This window comes from Martes martes, assembly GCF_963455335.1.
Source record: "Martes martes genome assembly, chromosome: 2".
NCBI classification, from domain to species: Eukaryota; Metazoa; Chordata; class Mammalia; order Carnivora; family Mustelidae; genus Martes; species Martes martes.
In genome coordinates, this window is record NC_137889.1 from 95,875,578 (window position 1) to 95,902,623 (window position 27,046).

General features: G+C 34.6%; 1 protein-coding gene across 3 annotated transcripts in view; it reads left to right on the forward strand.

Annotated features, from left to right (window-relative positions):
- The window catches only part of PDLIM5 (PDZ and LIM domain 5), a 207,104-nt gene that overhangs the window by 114,979 nt on the left and 65,079 nt on the right, over positions 1–27,046 (forward strand). For 2 of the 3 annotated variants that reach the window (XM_080795510.1, XM_080795507.1), the window contains exons 4-7: positions 2,468–2,510; positions 4,139–4,557; positions 14,506–14,678; positions 15,048–15,084. In XM_080795510.1, coding sequence (XP_080651636.1) covers positions 2,468–2,510; positions 4,139–4,557; positions 14,506–14,678; positions 15,048–15,084 — 672 coding nt within the window. The remainder of the gene's footprint in view (positions 1–2,467; positions 2,511–4,138; positions 4,558–14,505; positions 14,679–15,047; positions 15,085–27,046) is intronic. The other variant, XM_080795508.1, reaches the window with a different exon arrangement.

Below are 27,046 nucleotides of genomic sequence, written 5' to 3' on the forward strand. Positions count from 1 at the left end.
CTGGGATCGAGCCCCACAGGGGACTCTCTGCTCCACAGGGAGCCTGCTTCCCCCACTCCCTCTGCCTGCCTCTCTGCCGACTTGTGATCTCTGTCAAATGAATAAATAAAATCTTTTTAAAAAATTATATGGCTTAAATTATGAACGCCTATAAATTTTCAGAGGTCAGATGAATATTTGCATGTCGTGACAAAGTAACTTTAAGGAAATCTAAGTTTCAATGATTTTATGACTCATTTGGTGGTTATTTAAATATTTAAACCCAAGGAACTAATTTTTATTGCACTTAGTGCCAACTACTTTATTTGACATTTCTTTATAAGTAAGTCTGTTTTTCCCCTACAAAATGATGTTTTGTTTTTAATGTTTAATGGACTTAATTCTGGGATTTTGAGGGTGTGTTATTCTTTTTTATTTTTTTTTCTGACTGCTTCTCTTAGTTCAGGTAGTTGCACTTGTGAGACTGTATCAGAAGGTAAGCAGGGCAAATAGATTCAAGTTTCAGATTTTAAGTTCTTCTGTTAATTCAAGATTTCAAGCAGTACAGTATTTTTGTTGAGCTTTCAATGCATGAAGTATTTTAGGGCTATTATTATGCTGTGCTTTCTCAACAAAGTAAGAGGTTGGATTCCAAAATTAAGTAAACTAACCATTCTGAGGTTCTTGTTGTTAGTGTTGCTAACATTGGCTAAGAACTAACACCTAGGAAAAGCTAAGGGGTTTGTTTTCGTAGACATAGGGATATATGCATTTTATTCTGTTTGGAAACTTGGTTACTGTTAAATATCAAGTTCTTTTTTATAAATTATTTTTATGTTGCTAGAAGAGTTCCATATACCTTTAAGTGTCCAGATGAAAAAGGAAACCACCCTATTATGGCAAACTTCCAATAATGTCTTGGGAGATTTTAATAAGTAGATCCTTTGTGATTACATCTCATTGTGAAATTTCAATGAAAGGAAGATTCCACTGTTCTGTACTTGAACTTGTTTCCTTTGCTTATTATAATAACCCTATAAGCTAAAAGAGAAATTGTTTATTTGAGAGTACACATGGAAAGTTATGCAACTTCACACAGTATAATTCTATATTGTGGTAACCGAATGTTAGCATCCATTGTAGCCTCTCATTAGGTCAGCCAATTATTCAGTTGGTGCTTGCCCTAACTAACCAATTTAATTGTTACTGGAAAATTCAGTTGCTACTAAAAATGATCAGAGTTCATTATTATAGAGAGCAAATATCCTATTGTAGTTTCTTTTGTTGGCGATCCGTTCTCTCTTTAAGTAAAAATAATCTCATGGTTTGTAGCTTAAAATTGTTATCACTTATTTACCTACTAGAGTTACATTTCTTGAATTTTGCACTTGATATCTTATTGCAGCCTGTATTATAAGAGGAGTCACATTGCTTCTGGCATTATTAAACACAATATGTACCTTAATACTGGGTAAATTATTAGAAGCTTTCCCAATCATTTAGTTACTATCCTTGACTGCAGGTAGTATATTGTAATATGTAAGAATTGTCAGCCAGCTGTATATCCTATGTAATTTACTTACTCTGAACTTCGAAATACCTCATCTGAAAAATGGGGATAAGGATAGTTGCTACTTCGGTTATTTTTCATGATTATATGCGATAGTTGCTCCAAATCAATTATTGTTACTGTTAGTCCATGCTAACCAAAGAGAGAGTAATAATACAAAAAGCATATGTCGAAAATACCTAATTTGAATTGGAAATAGGTTCTATGCATGGAAGTTTTGCCCTTCTTTCCTTGGTCTCTCCTTTCCACTCTTATTACTGATGACATATTACATGCCAGGCACAGTGCTGGTCTAGAGACACAAATGGGATATGGTCATTTCCTTCACTGAAATTATAGCCTAATAGAAGAACTTAAAATTTAGTTTTAGCATAACAAATATATTACCTTGTACAAGCACTTAAGAATATAAACACAAAATAAATACTCATTCGGTGACTCCGTTCAACCAGAACTTACTCATTGTCTTCACAGAGACCCAATATCCTGTGGTCATATTCCTGGATGTTAGAAGAAAAGGCAGATACTACTGGAGATAGAGGTTCAGATTAGATTTCAGGAACCACTCAAGGATGAGAAAGTCATGTTTATTATACTTTTCAGTTTTGGGTGGAGAATAACCATAACTGAAAGCTTAAACACGGGTGCATGAGGAAGCACAATTGGTGTTTGTCTTTCTTCATTTGAGTGTGTAGAAAACTAATGAATACCCAGTGTGTAAGGGTATAGGTACTTGCAGCATGTGAGTTACAGGAGTTAATTAGTAGAGACGAATAGTCAAGACTATGAATTATGAAACTATAGATATTTAACATATTTAGGTATATACTAATAAAATTATATTAATAAGTTATTTGCAAAAACTTATGTTTTTTTTTCCCCTTTTTTCTTTCTTTCTTTTTTTTTTTTCCCCTTCAGGGCATCTGCTACACCCAAGCCTGAGCCAGTTGCCGTGCAGAAGGTGTGTTTCTCATCTGGTATCACTAGGTACCACTTGATTGTCCCTCCTGAATCATGTCATTTCCATTCTCTGTCTTAGGCCATACTGACAGTTTATAGTTTCAGTACAGTTTTCCTTACAGTTCTTTTCCTTTAAAGATTGTGGGGGGGTGAGGGATGGAAATCAACACATTCCTAATTGACATCTGTAATTATACCCGTATTATTAAAACATGCTTTCTTTTGCCATGTATTATCTAACTTATATCCATATTTCTTACATTCACATTCACTTTTAATTTGTCTATGTTTATTCACATGTTTTAAAGAGAATAAAAAAGTGGTTCCAGAAAGTGAATATCACAAGTCTCTGATAACATTTTACTAGTAATATTAATAGGTTTTTAATTACATTTTCAGAGTATTCTAGATTAGGTTATTGGCAAGTACCTTTCTTCTCTCATATATATCTTCAAATTGTCCCAAACCATTTTTCATATACAGCTGGCTTATACTTTGGGGGGTTTTCTCCTTAATTTTATTTGTGCCCTTCCACTGAATTACTTATATTGATTTGCTGAGACGTTAGTTATTTCCTCCCCCCAATTAGCTTTATTATTTCTACAAGATTAATTTAGATTACTTATTTTTTTCTTAAAATTAAACGTAATAGGGCCACCTTTGTAGGTTTTTAAAAGAATTTGATTGTTTTTCTTTTGGGATGGTAGGGTGAGTAGGAATTTATTCTTGAATGTCACAGAAGCGTAACCTTTTGTTTTGTTTTGTTTTAAACTTCACACTTTCTTTGGGATAAGGATTTGCAAACACAAACTATGTTAATTTTAGGAGGAATTGATCTTTCTTAGTAGTTAATTTTTCTTTGATAAACAGCAATAAAGAAACATCTAAGATCATTTTTTTAAATGTAACTATTAACTATTTTGGAAGAGGGAAAGAATTTTTATTCCACCTCCAAAGAATATCTCAAAACATTCCAGAGAGAAAAACAGGTGGATTGTTGAGATTTTTCTTTTAAGCAATATCTTTATTCAAAATAATCATTAGAATGTGCACATTTTTGAGTTAGATGAGAAAATGATCTTTTCCTTCTGTTTAAAAAATATTTTTTTATTAGAAGACTAGAAATATGCTGTTTTTTTCCTGCATGAATCAAATAATTGTACTCTGGGGAGTAATTAAACATGTTTGAAAGATGAAATTATAGTCAAGACTCTGGATATTCTAAAATAAATGTTTTGGTTAGCAATATTTTGTATTATTTTGTTATGGGGTATTTAAAATTTTTTTCCTTTTGGGAAATAAAAGTGTCTGCTGACACTTATGATGGCGTTTAGGCTTTTTGATAGTTTTGATAGTTTTTTGATAGTTTTCCTACTCTAGTTCCTAGATATTTTGAAACTTCTTTCATTTTTATAAAAAAAAATAAACTCATCGTGTGCATCTGTGTTATGCATGTTGGGATCAGTTGGCATGCATGTTATGCTCATTGTTTTTATGTAGAAACAAGTCAAGTCGGGGCTGCTAACATTGTGTTTGTCTTTTTAAAAACTAGCTGTGTGTTCTTTTCAGTGAATCTATTTTGCATGTATTTGGTGTGTTTTTGTGTATGTTTATTTTTATTTTACATAGGGAGAACCTAAAGAAGTAGTTAAACCTGTGCCCATTACATCTCCTGCTGTGTCCAAAGTCACTTCCACAACCAACATGGCCTACAATAAGGCACCACGACCTTTTGGTTCTGTGTCTTCACCAAAAGTCACATCCATCCCATCACCATCGTCCGCCTTCACCCCAGCCCATGCGACCACTTCATCACATGCTTCCCCTCCACCCGTGGCTGCTGTCACTCCTCCCTCATTTGCTGCATCTGGACTGCATGCTAATGCCAATCTTAGTGCTGACCAGCATTCATCTGCACTGAGCGCTGGTAAACCTGCAGTTAATGTCCCACGGCAGCCCACAGTCACCACCGTGTGTTCCGAGACTGCTCAGGAGCTAGCAGAGGGGCAGAGAAGAGGATCCCAGGGTGACATTAAACAGCAAAATGGGTAGGTGGCCAAGGGTGCTTTCTGCTCTTATCAAAACTCTTCTTTCAGGCAATTTCCGGGAGATAATTTACCCCCACCCCCATCAGCCGTTCTTTGAAGGAAAGAAGATGAAATTTTATTTGCTTCATTAACATGTAGCTTTATATTATATTTACATGTAGCACTTTCTGCAAGGCAATTATAGGTTAATCAAAACCTAAGTACTGCATTTTGACGTGTTATGAACCATGTAACATACTACTCTGTAACTCTTTCTCCAAGTCCTGGTATAACATGGAGCAGCTGGCACTTATAATGCAAGGCAGATCTTGAATCTTTCTTTCTCATTTTTTCCATTCTTTTATTAGTCACTGAAAGTTTAAACAGAGTGGTTACGGTTGTGTCAGCTTATGTATCTCATCCTAAGGAGAGAGGAAATGAGGAGCTTGTAAGAAGCTTTTTTTCTAGGAAGTAGTCTTAAGACAGAAAACAAATTTAGTTTTGACTCATGTCTACGTATGATGCATTAGCTTAGGTCAGATAGCCAGCAACATTCTTTTCAGATAAGCTTAAGCTAGAATTTAGTCTGTAAAAGCAAACAGTAATGACAGAACAATAGCATCGAAGGATGCTTCACAAACACCAGAAACAAATTAGAGGATGTTTTCATTGTAAAGGTTTTTCTAAAATGTGAGTAGGTTTATGGAAGTGGGCACTAGATGTTTAATGTCAGTGGAAGTTTTGAAAATCTATTCCTTATTATTTTTTTCCTTTTTGAGGCATTTAAAAACATTGGTTGACGTGCATTTTCAGCAGCTTCCTTTATGGATGGTCGTCTTATTCTTTTTGGAATTCTGTGACTATACTTGAAGCCAAAGTCATTTTTGTAAAATCATTTTGATCAGATTTATTGTGACAAAAAGGTGCTTTAAAAGGAAAACAAAGGAAAATCATCTGCGTGCATGGTTGTTGTTTTTTTTTTTTTTTAAACCAATGCCAGTTCCCAGGAAAATATAATTAAAATAATTGCGTGCATAGGTCCTTTCTGAGATAATCCCTTCCGAATGTTAATTCACGTAATGAAGGGGCTGTGCTTTCTGTAGCACCGCTGCCATGGCAACCGTGGGGCTTTGAAAAGAAGGTGGCAGGGCTCCAGGCTGCTGCTGAGAGAAAGAGCAGGAGGTCTGGAAGAACAGCTACTGCTTCGAACATACGGTTTTTATGGTTCTGGGTGGCTTTTTAAAGTTTTGACGCATATATTGAGGAAAATTAGTGTCCTTCAAAGAACGTTATTTCTTCTTTTATTTGAGAAAGAGAAATAGTATGTAGTGTTGAGGTGTGTTTGGTTGTTTGTTTTTTTTTTGTATGTCCATTTCAAGACAATAGAATTTAGAGTGATCAAAGTGGACATTCTTAGAAGAAAGATGCTGCCTGTCAAATTATTGGCCCTGTAGAAAACTAAAAGCAGAAGTTTACTTTGTTAATTAAATTCCCGTTTCAGTGTAAAAACGTCCACTGGAAGAAGTGTCTGAACAAAAATATTTCTCCTTACATTTCTTGAAATTTTATAAAATGGTCTTCTTTTTCTTTTTTTTTAAGGAAAAAATCCAACTTTACTGATTCATATAAGATAGTCTTCTTAGTGGAAACTTGTACAGGTAAAAGTAAATTGAGGTATGGAGAAGTACTATACTTACAACATGAAAATATGAAAATGAAGCTTAAATATTTGCTTTATAAAAACAACTTTGACCCTTAAACATAAAATGATTTAAAGCTTATTATTTTCAAATTGAAACCATAGGCAGTGGTATAGTAATAAGGCCTCGATGATGGCTTTTTAATCAGTGGACATGTGATTACTGAGCATGTGCCTTTGTCTAGCACTGTGCAAGAATTCGAGGAAAGGGGGGTTATATTTTGCATCATGAACAAGCAAGGTACTGCTTCACACTGGCAAACTGGGTAAATTTAAAAATAGGTTGATTTCAGTTGTTGTCCAGGTGATGGACAAAACTTGATTAGTCTGAAAACAAAGTGTGGTGTCTGTGAAATTCTAAGACAGATTTGCAGTTGACATTTCTCTTACTACATTCAGATTGGAGAAATCAAAGATAAATCACGCTCTTTACTAGTCAATGATCTGTCATTTTGAAGGATAGGTGTTTTGTGGTATTGATGAATGCATTTCCCTCATCAGGTAGCAAACTTTGTCTGAAATAATTGTCAGAGTATTTACTAATTATGTGATTAGTACATTTTTCATATTTTTGTAATGTTACAAAAGATATGCAACGTTGAGAGTTGTGACTTTTTATTAAATTACTTTTTTTTTTTTTAAATTTATCACATAGAGATCACAAGTAGGCAGAGAGGCAGGCAGAAAGAGAGAGAGAGAGGAAGGGAAGCAGGCTCCCTGCTGGGCAGAGAGCCCAATGCGGGGCTCGATCCCAGGACCCTGAGATCATGACCTGAGCCAAAGGCAGAGGCTTTAACCCACTGAGCCACCCAGGTGCCCCTAAATTACTTTTTATTTTAAAAATAATACATGCCAGTAACCAAAAATTTAAGAGTTCAGAAGGGTATAAAGCTAAGTTCTTAAGTTGTCTTTTTCCTCAAAGCAGAAAGATTATTAGTCTTTAAGTGATTTAAAGTCATTGGCTAGTTTGCCAAATTGATAGGTATCTCACCCAAATTTATGTGGGGTTAATTAACATAAGACACAAATAAGTATTTATTTGTTATGCATTACTACTGAGAAATTGTTACTCATCATAAAATATAAAATCTGTAATTATATCGATAGTTTTAGAAGATTTCTTAATAATGCTATGGAAGTGTTCTTGTTCCTTCTTATAAATAATACTGAACAAGGCACTTTGTGAAATTTTTAATCTTTCTTCTACATATACAAATTATTGGTCTTGACTTGCTATTTTCCTCACTCCTCTCCCTCTTTACTCTATTTGGACCAAAATGGGACTTTGTACTTACTCCAAACTGGAAGGGAAGCTATTTTGCATCAAGTAGTTTAAGTAATTTACCTTTTCCCTTTCCATATGCCCTTGCATTATAATGTGCCACTGCTTTCAAGAGGTAAGTACGTCATGTATCCTTTATTAATTTCAATTTTGTTGGACTGCAATTTCTTCTAACAGTTCCAATATAATATTTTGAAGAAACTGGTGGCCTTGGAAGATACAAAGTATGATATGGTAGTAATACTTTAAAATGCTTTTCTTTTTACAGAAAACACAAGTGACAAAGTTAGTATCCACATTACTGGAGAGGAAATATGGTGATTTATATATGAGTAAAGAGCATGAATGTGTCTGATCTTTGCAAAATTAACATTTTGCAAAACCGCTGTCATTAAAAAAAAACACATTTAGTGTTTTCAATAAGTTTGGTTTGCATTGCTATGTTGTAGTGAATTGCTTTTTGGTAATAAATAATAGTATTTAACTTTTGCCATAAAATATATGTGGGGTTTGCTGTGTAGTGGTTTATAAGATGTAATGCTTGGGGGAATGTAATTTGCGTCAGTCAAGACTGTTAGAAGACGAAGAGAAAGATATAAGAGAAAGCATAAACATACGTACCACTAGCAAGTAACATGTACAAAACTGAATTGTTTTCCAAATTCACATAACAAACCAGTGTTTCCCAGGTAAAGTTCCTTATGAACCTTTTTGATTTTTTCAGCAATGTTGCTGGAAGTTTTAGACCTCTACATGTACAGTTGTGTGACTCTAGATACAAAGTTTATACATACCTTTTGACATTAGCTAAGAGAGATAGTTACTTGCTTATTAAATGACATAGGTAGTTGGCATAGACATTGGGAATCACTGTGGAATACCCTTAAAACCTTGCTTTTGTGTCTGTTGGTCTTGATGGTACACTGGCTGGTGATTAATAGCCTCAAAAATAGATAAAAATCACATTAGATAATAAATTAATTTTGTGTTATGATTAGTCTGAGCATGTACAGAAATGTATCATCACAATGTAGATTAGAATTGAAAATATATAATATTTAACTATTTTAGGCATACCAGAGAATTAATGATCAAATTATTAGAACAACTTTATTCCAATGTGGCTGTGGTCTCACTAATTGAATAGTTCCATGTTCCATACCCAGGGGAATATAGTATACCAGTGTACTAGTGAAAGATCTCCAAGCCCTAATTTATTATTTAAATTCTTATACACAAAGATTTTGACTAGTTTCTAGAGTCCATAATAAACAATTTCACTTATAAAGGGGGAAAATTGTACCTTGGAAAAATAAATATAAGCATGTAGGTTAAATATATGTATTTTTAAATACAGGATTCAGATTCATTAATTTATTAGGTATTGCTGTCCATTGTGCTAAGTGTTTATGAGTGAATTATGTGATTTAATTCTTATTCGAACTTTGAACACTGAAAGGTTACTTAATTTTCTCAAGTCATGCATCTTGTAAGTGATTAAATTTCAAGCTGAGGTTTTTTTGAAGCCAGTTTGACATGCCTTCCTCTGCATTACCTAACTGTGATCCTGGCTTATTTCTGTTAATTTGAACTAGTATTTGTTTTTAAATGGGTTGAAGCAGTATAAATGAATAATGTGCATAAACTACAGTTGGGTTTGATAGTACTTTTTTTGTTTTTAATATCAGTTAGGGGATCTACCCTAACAACAAATCTGTGTTGGTGTGGTTTTCAGAGTGTCTTTACATATATTAAACTTATGCCCTTACAAGAATTCTGAAAGAAAAAGAAATTACAACCATTTCACTGTTCAGTAAAGAGAGGCTTCTGTAGATTTCACCTTGTCCAGGGCAGAGGGCAAGTGGCAGCATAGTCAGAGTGTGGAGCCAGGTCTTCTCATTGTCACATTAGCACAAATGCCATTGCAGTGTATGATGCTCCATTCCACCTGGGCACATTTTCTGAAATGCTTGGAAATATTTGTTCGATATATATAAATTGGCATCTTTAGGTCGAAACCAATCTAGTCTCCATTTGTTGCCGCTTACTACACAATAGAACGTTTCTTTCCCAACTTCATGTTGATATAAAACTTTCCCCCCTAAACTTAAAGATGTTTAAATACGTATCTAAAATTCTGTTCAGGAGAGGTTATTTTGAAAAACTATTTCCCTGCTATTTAAAATCGTAAGGCAGAGGAAAGTATGCTTTGCGTCATGGCTAGAGCATAGTACATATCAATAAATGCTGAGATCAGCATACTCCTGCATCCCACCTCCCTTCAATGAAACTCAGCCCTCTGTAGACTTTATGAAACTGACTTTGATACATATCCAGGAAATATAGCTACACTGAGCAATGTTAATATTAAAACTGTCACTAGGTTCATAATGAATTGCTAGTTACTCTGACTAACCTTCATTTCAGGTTTGATTCAGCAGTGTGTTGACAAACTATGTAGAGTTTATACTTCAGTTTTCTCTGTCCATAATGGTGTATAAATATATTTGTCTTTAATGATTCTACAATTAATAGGATGTGTGAATGAATTACGTTTTGAGATCTTCCTTCTTCAAACGTTATTAATGTAGTTCCTTTACTATATCATATCAGGCATTCCTTTTTGAGTAATAATAAAAAATAATAGAAAGTGAAAGCATGAGTTCCTATAAATCAATATCAAACTTATTGTGATTTGCTTGTGAATAAGCGTGGTAATGACAGACAGAGGAGAGTATGAGAATTAAGTGGTAGCCCATTATTTATGATCCAGTATGCTTCCTATATTTTCCATCATAATCACATTTTTTTTTAAAAATAAGAGAAAAATCAAATAGCATGTTACTTCTTTGTAGTATCTGTTTCAGGATAATTTTTTTGGCTTTTTAGGGTTTTATCTTACTCCCAGTTAACATACAGTTTCAGGTATACAATATAGTGATTTTGGCAGGGGATTAAGTTTTTATTTTAATGATTCAGGATAATTTTTGTGAGATTACATTTGCTATTAATACATACTTCACATGTTATCTGAGTGAAAGACTTTCTCTGATTTTAAGTGGTTCTAAAATGTTCTGTTTCTACATCTTTCATCCAGTAATTATTTTATTCTCTCCCTTTTGTTAGGAACATAATAGAAATTTGGATTCATACTAAAATGAAATAAATAAACCTAGAGATCTTTTTAAATAGTGAATCTTTCTCTGTTAACATATAACAGAATTTTGACTAACATTTGTTCATTTTTGTTTGTGTTTACATGTTTATTTTGAAGCATGATTTGTGTAATATCTTCATGTAAATTCATTGTTTTGAATTTCATTATTTCATTTTTTATTTTCTTTTTTCTTTCTCTTTTTTCTTCTTTCTACCCCCCCTTTTTTTTTTTGCCTCATATTTGTCCATTTTCCATTATCCTGGGAACATCAATGTCTTCTCTACTCTATTACATATTTCTTGTGTGTATTATTCTTCCTTCAGTAACCCTGGCACTGTGTAAGTACCTAATCAGTGGTTCCTTTTGTAATTTTCATCATTGTCTCTCTTTAACTTTCCATCTTACTTTCAATTTAATACCACCAGCAAACTTGGTTATTGTTTTCTTCATGCAAGAATTTTCAAATTTGTTAAGGAATCTAGGAAACATGTTTTTCATACTAAAGAACTTCATCTAAATCAGTGGGTGTGTTTTCCACTTTGGCGGTGGAAAAAATCATTAAGCTGAACCTTCAAAGAGATAAGTATTGTAGACCATGTATACTGGAGATAGATACATAGTTTGGGTCTCTCTTGTTTAGTATTTTTTAAAAATATGAATAAAGTTGCTAATTGTGAATATCTATATTTTGAAATAAATTACTTGCTTTGGATTGTTAAATTTATGTTCTATCTAAAATATATTTTTAAAAAATAAAATCATTGAGATGACTCTCTTCTTTTATCACAGCCATCAGAGTTTAGAATGTCAGAGCCAGAAAAGCTAAGTAAATGTTTAGAAACTTCATATCACTTAAGGCCTTAAGGTGGGGCCTTAAGCTGTGGTGAATATCAGAGATTCAGAGGTGTACCATGCTTTTTCCAAGTATATTGTGGCTAAAATGTATTCTTAAGTGGTGTCATTTTATTATTCTCAGTGTACTTATTCTTAGCTTGACACCACTTTTTTGTATTTTTACAGACCAAACCTTTTATAGAAAATAAAATAGTCTTATAGTTGAAATTGGCACCATTTAGGAGTAAACTGCATTCAGTAATTATAGAGAAATTTAAACTTTAAGTTTAGTAGCTAAATATGAAGTTTTTCAAGTAATTGCAAAAGGTCTTTATCTTATGTCTGTTTGTTGTCTGTTTAGGAAATTATATCTTCTAAATGTAGTGTATTTATGAAGTACTCTTTGTATTCTGATTTTTAAAAAATTCTCTCTTTTTTTTAAAGATTTCATTTATTTATTTGACAGAGAGAGATCACAAGTAGATAGGGAGGCAGGCAGAGAGAGAGGGGGAAGCAGGCTCCCCACCGAGCAGAGAGCCTGATGCGGGCGGGCCTCAGTCCCAGGACCCCGGGATCACGACCTAAGCTGAAGGCAGAGGCTTAACCCACTGAGCCACCCAGGCGCCCCTAAAATTCTCTTTTAAAAAAAATTGGGTTTTTAGTGAAGTAATTAATATCAGATATTTTGCTTTTGGAATCTTAAAATTTTACTGTAAGCTATAAATATTTTGTGTGTAAATATTACTTATTCTATTATTTATTTTTCAAGAGTTATTTATTTGAGGAAAAGAGAGCTCATGGAGATGGGGCAGAGGGAGAGAATCTCAAGCAGATTCCCACTGAGCACAGAGCCCCAAGATGGCTCAGTCTCATGACCCATGATATTGTGACCTGAACCCAAGTGGAAACCAAGGGTGGGACACTTAACCACGGAGCCAACCGAGGCACCCCTCTTCTGTTCTTTATATATTTCAATGATCCATAGTCTTTTTTTTTTTATTTTATTTATTTATTTGACAGACAGAGATCACAAGTAGGAAGAGAGGCAGGCAGAGAGAGAGGAGGAAGCAGTCTCCCTGCCAAGGAGAGTGCCTGATGTGGGACTCGATTCCAGGACCCTGAGACCCCGAGACCATGACCTGAGCCAAAGGCAGAAGCTTATCCCACTGAGCCACCCAGGCGCCCCCGATGACCCATAGTCTTAAAACATGCATTTCAAATAATGTTTTTAGTGATCATAAAAGAACCCATTATGTAATCATTACTGTGCATTAGGTGCTTTAGAGAACACTTTACATATGTTATTGATCTTATTTATTCCTTAAAACAACTCTTTAAGGTAGATGCAATCCCTTTACTCAGATGGGTAGAACTGGGATTTGGAGAAGTTAAATGACTTGCATAAAACACACACTAAGTGAAGGATGTCATGCTTGAAACTATTACTTGTCTGTTTTTGAAGCCAGTGTTAATGTTAATCCTATCATATTGTTCATTGGGCAAGAACACTTCTAGTATACCAAAACAGTTTTAGTAGTGTAACTATTAAAATGATGGCAGTCCAGTGGCATTCTGATAGTACTGTGATTTTATAGCAAGGAGTTACACCCAAGAGGTGTTGCCACTCACAGCTGATACTCTTTGAGCACTTTCTCTGCTTGGATCTTATGGCAATAGTCTGCTAGTTCAGACTTAGGCTCCTTTATCTCTCCTGGAATTAGACTTAGACCTTCCAAAAGTTTGAGTTTGTCCTGTTTTGATGGGGAGGGGAAGAGAACGGAGTATTCATTATGTTAGTAGATCTTAGACCAAAGTATTAATGTATTTAATAAATTCCTTAATGTTTATGCTTCGTTAATAGAAAAATGAATGTTCTTAGCAAACTCAAAGTTCTTGAATTCTGTAGTTTACAATCCCTTTCACACATATTATTTCATTTAATGCTTAGAACAGTGCCACTTTGTATGTGATATACTCATCTATAAATGAAAAGAAGAAGGCTCAGTGAGGTTGGCTTGTCCAAAAATCACACATCTGTAAAGTCATAGAGCCAAGATTTACATCTTGGTGTTTTGATAAATTTATTGGTTTCCCATATACCACAGCTCTTATTCCCTACACTGACCCTGCACATAACTTTATTTAGGATGATGGATATCTACACATGAATGAGAAAGCCATAGAAAGTAACAGTTCTGGGGCACCTGGTGGCTCAGTGGGTTAAAACCTCTGCCTTCGGCTCAGGTCATGATCTCAGGGTCCTGGGATCGAGCCCCGCATCGGGCTCTCTGCTCAGCGGGGAGCCTGATTCCTCCTCTCTCTCTGCCTGCCTCTCTGCCTACCTGTGATCTCTCTCTCTGTCAAATTAAAAAAAAAAAAAAAAAAAGAAAGTAACAGTTCTGACCCTTTTCAAAATTGTGTTTGGAATTACTGACTTAGCCTGTACTAAACCATTCTTAGTTCCCGGGAGTAGTGAAGATATGTTCCTTTAATTTTGTGAAAGCCAATGCATTTTGGGAATATGTTGATGTTTAATGGTGGTTGCAAATATAGTCCATAGCTGTGTTTTGTGAAGCATAAGATAGGTAGAAGAACAATACACGTAATTACAAAAAATTTTTTTTAAACTGTGGACTTTGCAGTTCTCATTATTTTCCTTATTTTCTTATTCTTTTCCTTTTCTTTATGCTGGAATCTCTCTTCTGCTGCCTTCTTCTGTCCAATAAAAGGAAAACCCCACCTAAACGGTAAACTTTCTTTTGAACAGATACTTTTATTATTTTATGTTAGCATATAAATGCCTTTTTTTTTTTTTTACTAGTTTCACAAAAAGTCTATTATAGCAAGGCATCTTTTTAAGAAAATTGAGGCTGAGTTCACTAGGAAAAGCAAAAGATATATTAAAAAAGCATTGATATTAAATGTGTAAATTATAATTAATTTGGTAGAGGATATTTTATCCTTAACATGATTTAAAAATTTGTAATTCCTTCCTAGCCCACCAAGAAAACACATTGTGGAGCGCAATACGGAGTTTTATCACATACCAACTCATAGTGATGCCAGCAAGAAGAGACTGATTGAGGACACTGAAGATTGGCGTCCACGGACTGGAACGACTCAATCTCGTTCTTTCCGAATCCTCGCCCAGATCACTGGAACTGAACATCGTAAGTGAATACCTAGGGATTGTAATATACAAATGTTCTTTGGCACAGAGAATAGCATTTAGACAGATGGGTAATTATTGGAAAACAGTAATTTTCCTGAGGCAGTTTGCTTTTAAATTATGCCATGCATAATATGGTTCACGTACATAAGAAGCTAGCCCAAGAGAGTTGCATTAAAAAGTGGAGCAGTAGTAGCAGCAGTAGTAGTGCTGACCGTAGTAGACAGCCGATGACAGCATGACGTGGGATGTTTTTTAGTGTCTCTGTGCAGCTTGACCTTTTGATATTGACTGGTACAGGTAATTGCTCAAATGATTTTTCAACTTAAAAAAAGTCAACTAATGTTGGATATTACTTACTTTATTTCAGTGAAAGAATCGGACACTGAAAATACAAAGAAGGCAAAGTAAGTTGTCCATTTCTTTGGTTGATTGGAATGCTTTCCTTTTCATGAATGATCTCGCTTTGTTTTTTCACATTTTCAAGTGTAGTGGTATGGCTTTTTGTCTTTGTAACTGGAAGCTAAGCATTTAACTTTGGTATCTTTGGTGGGACTTAACTGTGGGACTTAAAAAACTTACAGATTTTTGAATTAGTAGATACCGTCTGTATTTCATGTAAGGTTAATTTCCTTTCGTATTGAAAAAAAGTGGGCAGAAGAGTATATTTGGGATTGCTTTGCTAACGCTGTGGATCTCTGTGAATGAGTTTGTGTTGTCTTGTAGAAATTTTGTTTTGGGCATAAAAATGGATTTCCGAGAGGGCTCTATATATTAATTTCTGTGTTTATAAAAATGCTCTACCCTTAAAATCTTTGCTATTAAATAAAATAGTTATATAAAATTAAACTTTTATAAAGCATGTTTTCTGCATGATGAACTAAGTGTAGAAACTTTTTCTTTCTCTTTCTTATGACTCTTCTATCACTTTTCTTTTTTTTTCTTTTCTTTTTTTTTTTTCCACAGGGAAAAGATACCCCTTCACGTCTTTAGTCCCAAATACACAAAATTACGTGACTGGCACCATGAAGTTTCAGCACGTGCTCTTAACGTACAGTGATTTATGAGTCTTGCCCCCCAAGCAACCAGCACATACCTTTTCATTCACTTTTTCTTTTTTTCCAACCTCACAGCAAAATCTGTATTAAATTTGCCTTATGAAAAAATAGAATCTTTTCTATACTTTTCTAACCATCTCCTGCAGTTGTAAAAAAGAGGAAGATTAACTTGTTTTGTGCTAGTTGGTAGCTCACAAATATTAAACCAAGAGAGCAAAGTAAGGGACTCCGATCTGTTCAGTGGTCTTAAATCTGTTTCCATTGTTATTAGGGTAGTGATGTTGGAAGAGAAACTCTATTTGTAAGTTGAATTTGGTTGGTTGTGTGAAGCAGAGGCAGATGAGCAAATAATATTCTCATCTAATTTTGAAAATATACCCTTAATGTTATTACCTTTCCCAAGATTACTTTTAAATTCATTATTACATAATGTTCAAAGTGGGTTGTAAATTATCCTAAATAAGCAAATAGGAGGAGGCAAGATAAAGCAGAGAAGACTTTATTAGAATAGAGTTTATTGTAGATTTGGCTATTTCTTAAAGCAGGTATTATTTCAGGATGGCTATGAAGAGAAGGAGGCCCAGATTTGGCTCCTAAAAAAGGAAAGAAGAGAATTCTGCCCCTATTTGCAGCGGGGAAATTGAGTGTTCTTTTAGTCTGGTTAGCTTCAAAAATCCTATTTTCTACCAAAGGAAATATTTCCAAACTGGTGGATGTTCTTAGGGTATAAACAACTTCAAGGCATTAACTAGTAAGAAATAGAAAAGATAAATTTGTTTTGTTTTTAAATGAACATAAAATAAATTATAAATGATTCTTTATGTGACATCAGAAATATTTTACTTAGTGATATAAATTATTGTGTGTTGCTGCTGTTCTTAGGAAACTATATTTTGGGCAATACATGCAAGCTAATATCCGACCAGATATGCTTTCTGTTTTGTAATATAATGTATTATACGTTAGTTCTAAATTCAATAATAAATGCATTTTGAAGTTTGGAAAAGTACTGTAATAAAGTTGCCTTTAACTTAGCTTTGTAATTGTTTTCTGTTTCCCTGAAACCAGTAACAGTGCCATCCAGGACTTGTTACACTATCACTTGGATAAAATAAATAATTCTCTCGACATTTCATTTGTAAAACATTTTTAATTTTGAGAGGCTGCTAGAATGAGTGTGGAGTATGACAAAGGCCCATATTTTTTTTTCTGAATTGTCATGTTATTTGACATAATACCTTATGTGAGTAACATAGAATATTAGACTGTGGCACAAAATAGCATTAGTCATTGTGGAAAATGATTACTGGGGGATTTTGCCTGCATTCAAGGCATTGAAAAATTAATTTATATTATATTATTTTATTTTTTCTTATAAGTGAGATTTACTACACCCAGTGTGGGGTTCAGACTCATAACCCTGAGATCAAGTGCTGAGATCAAGCATGCTGTACTGACTGGGCCAGCCAGGTGCTCCCGTTCAAGACATTTTTATTTTCCTGCATTTTTTTTTTCACTTTGATGTCACCATAGACTAGAACAACTACCTGGTAATTTGGAGAAATTAACATTAATTTCAGTTAATGTTTGATTACTATCTAAAATTTTGTACATAAAATGTGTTTAAAGATCTAGGATCTATCTATGCTTATTTCCACTGTACTTCATAATTTAGTAAGGTGTCCTTCTTCTACTGTATCAGATACTGCTTGTGGCTTTATGATCCTGACATCAATCCATTATTACTGTGTCTATGTCCTCTATAACAAAATATTCTTTCTTAGACCAGGCTTTCCTATACCTAATAATTCTCATTCATCTCAAAAGATGATATTTGAAAGTAGATGGATTCAAATGCTCATGAAAATAAGCGGTAGAGTAAACAAAGTATTTCCCACCAAGCACCCAATTTCTAGAGTAACTACGTAGTTGAGAGAGAGAGCTACTAGAATGAGAATTTTAGGTAAATAAAAGACTTTCTCCCTAGTAAAGACAAGTGAACATGTATAGAACTTTGTAACATGAAATAAGTACAGTTGAAAATAAGAATTTAGTACCTCCCTGATTAAAAATAAGATACTCAATATCTCATTGAAAGCATTTACTTAGGTAAGTAGAGTGATCTATATCTGAGTATGAGTATAAATGTTCAGCCTGGATCACAAAAGACATTCCATTTGACCCCGTCAGAGGTTGAATTCCTGTGTTCAATTAATCTTCTGGGACATCTTATATTCCTAGTTTAAAAGCTAGCCAAATATTGTAAAAGCTCCTTGCAAAAATATTATTCTAAGTCTAGTGACCTAATTTATAGCTTGTTTTTGTTTGTCTCTCTTATACAGACTTTCTTTATTATAGGCTTGTTTTTAATGTAGAATTTGAAAGTTAAGAATTTTCAACGTTTTTGTAAGGTTTTACCAATTAGAAAATGGAATGTCTCCCGCAAAGTGAATATTTTTGTTACCTTGAAAAATTTATTATTTATGGAAACAGAAACACTCATTTTATACAATTTTATGCCATTTAAGATGCCCATTAGCAAGACTCAGATAAAAATATTGTAGAGAACTTATTTAATAAAAATTATGATATTAAGATTGAGAGTAACTGTCCCATGTTTTATTCAGATTTATTCAGAAATTTGGGTGAATTGATTTCCCCAGATTAAAAATCTCATAATTTTTTGCATCTCTGATTCATATTTAAAATCCTATAAATCACAAATATCCATTTGTTGTCTGAGTTATTCTTCCATGTGAAATAATTACTTAAATGCCAGGCACAGATATGTACTAGGGGTTAAATAATGAGTAGCAGATAAATACATAAACAAGGTGATCTGAGATAAATAAATTAGTATAAAGAAAATGTGGCCTACACATGGAGGGATTCCCTAGGTCGTGTGGACCTCTGAGGAGATAACCTTAATGCCAGCACCTGAGAGAGGAAAAAGAGTCAGCCATGAGATGACTTTGGGTCTCTGTTCAAGGCAGATGAAGTGAGTGTGGAAACCCTGAGGTGAAAAGGAGCATGGCAAGTATACAGAACAGAAGGGGCAGTATAGCCAAAATACAGTATGTGATAGGAAGCATGATTTAAAGATGTAATATGTATATTTGTATCTTATATTCCCCATATTATCCACAGCATTTTGAATGAGAAGTTGTCTTATATCTAACCACTTTCAAGAAAAATTTAAAAATGAAGAACTAAGGAGGTTTATTAAAATTTTATCAAAGCTAAATAAAGTATATTCATTTACTTAGTGTTGCTCTGGGCGTAGTTATCATTTTTATGCTTTTCCCATTAGACCCAATGAAGACTTATGAAAAGGAGGCATTATTATAGTATGTTGGTAATGCATTAGTAGAGATCAAAATGCCCTGTAAAACACACATAAAGACATTAAAAAACAACACCTCTAATGTGTAGAAATTAGACATAAATTACCTTAATTCATAATTTAGGGATGACTTTGAAAGTTCAGTTCTGTCTATAAAAACATATCAAGAATTGTTTGAACTCATTCCTTGTTTGTCCCATTCAAGAAAATTACTTAAACCAAGTAAATATTTCCTTGTTCATTCTTTCCAAAATAGATGTCATTACTACAGAGTGATAAGCAAGGAATGATAAATTCTGAGTTTGAGACTCAGATTCGTAACTCATAAGTTTCTGCCCCTGAGTTTCCCACTTCTTTAAAATAAGGAAGTTTTTCAATGGTGGACACTGTGAAGCCCTTTCAGATATCACCTCAGTGGAGGACCTGATACCACTGTTGGGTTGTGTGTGTGTGTGTGTGTGTGTGTGTGTGTGTGTGTGTGTAGGGGGCAGATAGCCTTCAGGGGTCAGCCCCTTCACATGTCACCTCAGCAGCAGATGCCCTTCCTCCAAAGCCACAGCTCGTGAGCCAACTGGAGCCTGACCATTTCAGCCTCGGTAGAGATAACCTGGCTCTTGTAGATCTTGTAGATCCCAGCTTGGTCCTCAGTTGTGTGGATTCTTCTCATTTCTTCATCTCCCCATCATTTTCTCCGTCTTTGTCACTTCTGATCCCTTCTCCTTGAATTTTCAACCCAGATCACAAACAGCATTTAGGGAAACCCTTAAAATGAAAGATCAGGTTCGTGCAGCCTGCAAGGTATATGGAAGCCAAAAAGAGGTCACATTACTTTTCTTTGCCTTGAATAAAGGATGTTTTTTAGGTAATTGCATCAGAAGCATTCTGGGAGTAATGAGTTGGTAAAGCAATTTAGAAATCAGATGTAGTCAAGGCTATATGAATGAATCAATGAAAAGCTTCAAAGTGGAAAATTAGGATGAACTCTGAGTAAATGTAATAAACTCTTGTAACTGACAAGCAGCACTTAACAAAATATTGTTATGATTTTGTATGTTATAAATTTTCCATATGCAGCATTTTAGAATAAACTGTATTAGCCATTTACTCAGTCACTTAATACATTTTATTTGAACACATCTGCTGTTTTCTTCACATCCATAAAAGTTCACTTTCTGTTTTCTTTTGGGGGAGATGCTGCTGAGTAGGAAATGTGTAGGGGGAGAATACAGATCTTACAGGGCCAGGAGGATGCTAGTGGGGGCTAAGGATGCTAAACGTCTTGTAATGCTCTGAATAATTTCACAGAATGAAGTGTGATCCTGCCCCAAATGCCCGTGGTATGCCAGTGAGAATGACTGGGCTGAGGGCAAATCCTCCCTCTTCCAAGATTTTCTTATTCCTTCCTACAGTTCCAGCCATACAGACTTATCCACAGTGTGCCACCTCCATCCTCCACAGTGGCAATAATCTTCCGAAGTAATATAGTATGTAGTTTCTGCCACTCCTTTCCTAATTTGTATTGTAGATCTTAGTCTATATGTCGTAAATCTTCAACTAGAGTATGAGCTCTTTGAAGCCAAGAGTGTTAGTATAATAATATAAATTGGAAGGAAAAGGCATTCTTTTTTTTTTTAAAAGATTTTATTTAATTTGATGGATAGAGATCACAAGTAGACAGAAAGGCAGGCAGAGAGAGAGGGGGAAGCAGGCTCCCTGCTGAGCAGAGAGCCTAATGCAGGGCTTGATACCAGGACCCTGAGATCATGACCTGAGCTGAAGGCAGAGGCTTAACCCACTGAGCCACCCAGGCACCCCAGGAAAAGGCATTCTAACAGGCATAGTATTTCTTTCTAGATGTAACTGTAACTGTCTAAATAAAGCTTTATACATTCAATATATAAATGGACATTTAATATAAATGTATATAAATACAATAAATACATAAGTAGTACAAATATAAAAAAATACAAAAATATAATTTGAAAGTAGATGTTAGGACTGTAAGATTCATCTCTGGTGAACTAATTCTTAAATTAGAAATATACTGTATTAGTCAGCTCAGGCTGCCACCTAGATACCACAGACTAGGTAACTTAAATGACGGAAATGTATTTTCTAACAGTTCTAGAAGTTAGAAGTCCAAGACCAAGATGCTATGCGGGTAGATTTCTGGGAAGTCTATTCTGTCTGGCTTGCAGATGACCACCTTCTTCATGTGTCCTCACATGGCCTTTCCTCTGAGGACACACAAAGAGTTCGGTTGTCCCTTTCTTTCTGTAAGAATACTAATTTTCTCATATCAGGGACTCACTCTTATGACCTCATTTAACTTGAATTACCATCTTGTAGGCCTTATATCAAAATACTGTCACGCTGGAGGGTTAGGGCTTTAACATATGAATTTTGGGGGGAAACCATTCAGTCCATAATATATACCAGTGGCCTTTCGGTACTTATATCAATTTGGCACGTTAGTATCTAAAAAAAGTTATTCTTAAGTAGACTCACTGACTTGGACTCAGAAGGATTGTTGTTATCTCTGTTGTGGTGCCTCTTTTTCTGTTTTGGATTACAGGTGTTTGTCTCCCTGCCCTGTATCTCTAACTAGAGTATAAGCTCTTTGAACACAAGTGTTTGCGTATCCTTACCATATGTGGCACTAGTTAGCACTAACTAATGGTTTCTAATTGCATATAAATGCATATTTCTCCAATTTCTTAGTTGTTAAATATTAGGGAAATTTTTAGCAGCATGGTCAACATAACTTTTAATTGAATATAAATTCAGTGTAAGTCAAGTTTTTATAAAAATCAAGGCATTGGGGCGCCTGGGTGGCTCAGTGGGTTAAGCCTCTGCCTTCGGCTCAGGTCATGATCTCAGGGTCCTGGGATCGAGCCCTGCATCGGGCTCTCTGTTCAGCAGGGAGCCTGCTTCCCCCTCTCTCTCTGCCTGCCTCTCTGCCTACTTGTGATCTCTCTCTGTCAAATAAAAAAAAAAAAAATCAAGGCATTAATATTTGTATTCTAGGTAGTGGAACCATACCTTAGTTACTTCAAAGGAGAATTGTTGTGCATTGGCAACCTGATTGGCAAAAGTGTTGATGCTTTCTCTCTGGCGTTCTCTCTTTCTCTCTTTGTTAAATGGTTTTGGAAGATACTTTCTAAAATTAAATGAAAAATTTGTTTCTTAATCCATCTTCCTTTGTGTTTTTGATCTTTTTCAGCATGAATAGCTTAGTGACTCGTGTGATATAACAATACCTGAGTAATTTTAGAAATGGGTGTATGAAATGCCTCGTACTCTGGAAAACCCAGAGTTTTTTCATTCCTAAGGAAATGAAGTTTGAAGTTAAAGAGTCTAATCTGCAACATTGACTGAAAAGAAGCAACAGCTATATTATCAACTGCATATTAATAGTGGAAAGCTAATAATAATATGTGATTTACCAGAGTAGAGAATTATGGGAGGCTATAGGAGATTTCACTGAGGGGCACCTGGGTGGCTCAGTCAGTTAAGAGTATGCCTTCAGCTCAGGTCATGATCCCCAGGTTTTGGGCTGCCTGCTCAGTGGGGAGCTGGCTTCTCACTCTCCCCCCCACAACTTGTTCTCATTCTCTCTCTCAAATAAATTTTTTAAAAAAGGAAATTTCATTGAAAGATAACTTAAAAAAATTAATATCTATTACCTAAAATACATCATTGTGTCAACACCATACAGTTTATCTTAAGTTAAAGGGTGATTTTTTTGATCTTACCATCTTTTCAGTTTCTATTATAAAGTAAAATATTTACTTAATAAGCAGTTTTTAAATTTTCATACTTATAGAGGCTTATATGAATAAGTAAAAAATAGCATTTTGATTGGCAAAAAGATGTATAAAATTATGATCAAAACATATTTTGTCAGTCTTTTATCTCTCTTGCTCAAGTAATGGTAGGTTCTGATTTTTCATATATTATGGTAAGAATAATGTATGATAGGACTTTTTAATTTTCAAAGACTTAAAATATCCTTCAAGGGAGTAGTAACTGCCTCTCCCTTTGGTAGGAAAATAGTTCAAACTCTAGTCACCAGTTACATTACACAAAGCAATGAAATAGTACTAGAGGGAAAAATCCTCTGTGTATGGGCCGTACTGTAGCACTAAGTTAATGTCTACATGCTTTCTAGCTGAAGGCTGTCAAAGCAGATTTTAAGTTACTTCCTGAATAGAAACCTATCATCTTTGTACATTCATTGAAACTTTAGAATGCAGAAATTTCATAATGATTTCCAAACATACTCTTTTTATAGCAGGTTTTTAAAATAATTTTAGTTTGTTCACAGATGTTCTGGTACCCCACATAAAATAGTTTCGTGAAGAAACAGTTGGCTGACCTGAGCCAGGTTTTCTTTCAGTTGCTGTTTCACAAATATACTGCGTTCCCATTGTTTATCCTTTTTAAGACACATGTCACTTGAGTAAATTACCTAAAACTTATTCTTCATAAGCCATACAAAGAAATCAGGGATCACTCCCTAGTCTCATATTCCCATATTTATAAATTTTTTTAAAGATTTTATTTATTTATTTGACAGAGATCACAAGTAGGCAGAGAGGAAGGGAAGCAGGCTCCCCACTGAGCAGAGAGCCCGATGTGGTGGGAGGAGCTCTATCCCAGGACCTTGGGATCATGGCCTGAGCTGAAGGCAGAGGCTTTAACCCCCTGAGCCACCCAGGCGCCCCTCCCATATATTTTTATGAAGTGTAAGGACAAGTGGATTTGCTAAAAAATATACAATACAAAGGCTTCCATAACAGAGTCTAATTTTTTTTTTTTTGCTTATTTTTATTAACATACAGGTATTATTTGCTCCAGGGGTACAGGTCTGTGAATCATCAGGCTTACACATTTCACAGCACTCACCATAGCACATACCCTCCCCAGTGTCCATCACCCAGTCACCCTATCCCCACCCCCCCCACCCCCAGCAACCTTCAGTTTGTTTCGTGAGATTGAGTCTCCTAATTTTAAAAAATAAAAATAGTAACAGCCAGATAGAATCTCAGTGCAGAGTACATTCGTCAACCTAGAAAAAAGTCCATAGGTCCAAAAAATGGGTATGTAACCAAGCACTAATTTTTGTCTATTGCAAAATGTGGAGTATTTGAATTTATCTCATTTCATTTTCTACTGGTGGGTTATACTGTCCTACGCAAATGCTGGTTCAGTGACCACTGTATAATGTAAAGATCGCCATCTATTGAACATAAGTGGTTACTACACTTCAGTTACTTAAGAGAAGAGTACTTTAGAATCATTGAAGCAAGTAACATAGTTTCTATCTACTCTGTATTTTCACACAAAAAATTGTTCATTACTCTGTTTAACTCTGGAAATACTTGTTTACTTTCCTAAGTTAGTCTGGGAAGACTACTGCTTATAAGTATTTTTTAAAAATAAAAATCATTATTTGTGATAGCAGAAATTGACTTTCACGGTCCCTATGCTCATTGTTGAAAGATATAAACAAACAAACAAACAAAAATCATCCAAATCCAGAGGTAAATACGGAAAAAATTTTGGTTTATTTACATTCTGGAGAGACCTGAATGCACTAAGTTCCTTAGAAGTTTTATCAGACCACCAATACTATTCGGATAAATTCTTTCTGCTTCACCTGTATGGAGGTAAATTACATTGAAAGTAAAAAGAACTTAAAACAGAAAGTAAAAGGAACTTAACTTCTTGATTAAAAGTCACTACTGTTGGAGGCTCCTCCTGTAATGAACTTTTTTTTTTTTTTAAGATTTTTTATTTACTTGACGGAGATCACAGGTAGGCAGAAAGGCAGGCAGAGAGAGAAGGGGAAGCAGGCTCCTCACTGAGCAGAGAGCCTGATGCAGGGCCTGATCCCAGGACCCTGGGTTCATGACCTGAGCCGAAGGCAGAGGCTTTAACCCACTGAGCCGCCCAGGTGCCTGTGTAATGAACTTTTTAATTTCAAAAGATGTCACAACTTAAAGAACATTGGTAATAGGCAGTCTTCATCCATGATGGAAGGCTTAATTTTCTATCACTATTCAATTACATATTTTAGTCACATTGAAAGTTTCAGGAGACCAGGTTTTTCTACCTTTATGTTATGTGAAGGTGTGTTGATTATGATAGTATGATTTTATAAAAGAAAATTGAAGAAATATATTACATAATGTATAAAACATATGACAGGTATGGATATTTAGGCATTTCAGTTTTCCATTTCTTAGTCAAATTGAAGAAGTCCTTTCAAATTAAATTAATCTTAAAAGCAGGCTCAACCGTTTATGTCTCTCCTTTTGTTTTTCTTTATTTTTATGACTAGTAACAGTATATGTTGATGCTGCTTCTGTGTCCAATTTTGTGAGAGGTGTTCACCTCCAAGTTGTACCTAATTAATTATTCCTGAAGAGTCTGTATTTATTTCTTTGTATAGAGTGTGTTAAAGCTATGCAATTTTTGGGTTAGAGGTACATATTTATATTGTCTTTTCACATACTTTATTCTTTGTCCCAATATCCTAGTAATTCATGAGAAAAAAATTTGAGAATAGGTTTCTGAAAGATTTTAATTAATAAGAAGTAACAGTTTTAAACAAACTTGGTGGACTCAAATTTATCCTTTTCTTACTACAATGGCATCAAGTATCTGTTATTAAATGAGCAAATCTCTTATCAAAGATATTGAAACTGTACCACATGCATGTTAAGAAAATGTACATTCAGGGGCGCCTGGGTGGCTCAGTGGGTTAAAGCCTCTGCTTTCGGCTCAGGTCATGATCCCAGAGCCCTGGGATCGAGCCCCGCATCGGGCTCTCTGCTCAGTGGGGAGCCTGCTTCCCCCTCTCTCTCTGCCTGCCTCTCTGCCTACTTGTGATCTCTCTCTCTGTCAAATAAATAAATAAAATCTTTAAAAAAAGAAAATATATATTCACACAAACAAAAATATTTAAATATGAAAAATGAAATGACCAGACAACATTAATTTAAGAGAGTAAAAAAGTGGTGTTGTCAGGGGTTACTGTAAATTAACAAATGCTCATTGTTGAAGGATATAAACAAGCAAACAAAAGTCACCCAAACCCAGAGATAAAAACTGAAAAAGTTCTGGTTAGTTAGTTTACATTCTGGAGGGAATTAAAGTCCCAAATAGAAAGGGATTCTAGATGAGCTCCCAGTGGTCTGTTTTTCTCAATGGTTTATAACCCAACATTTAAAGAACTTACAGAAGAGATTTGGTAAGTAACACTATATGCATTAAAAAAAAAAAAATCCTGGAGAATGGGAAAGAAAATAGAAGACTTGGAACAGGTAAATGTAATATTAAGTTTCAAAGAAGAAAAAAACTTCTAAACTGTAAACTAGTTTGAACTTGAGGTCACCTGGAAAAAAATCTAGAAGACATTGAATTGCCAAGACCCAGAATTAAGTTCTCAAGAAACACATCACACCGAATTCAACACATTTTTGGTAGATTGGGGGAAATGTTAGTTTTAACAAGTCATCAAAGAAAGGCTCTTAAGATCCCATTAAATTTAATAATGAAAATGAGGTTAATGATTATCAAATTTTTAGATTCATGATAAGTTGAAGGAGTTGAGCAAAGGATATTATTTTAAAGGATCAATTCATGACTTGGATGAGGGCTTCTACAGCTTACTTCTTAAATTTGTGGCTATCCCAAATTGGGGAGGGATGGCACACATATTCCATAACCAGATCATCCTTTGAACATATATTAGGAGTCTAAGACCCAATGTTGTAGGAGAAAGAAAAACAAATTAATATAGTTATGTGTAGTTTGGGTCAAATAATTTTTCTCTTCTGGGACATAGTGGTGGTAGGGATGGATAAAGTTAACAAAGTTAACAAAAATAAATAAATAAATGTAAAATAAATGTAAAAAAAGTAAAAATAAATGTAAAAAAATGTAAAAAATAAAAGTAAA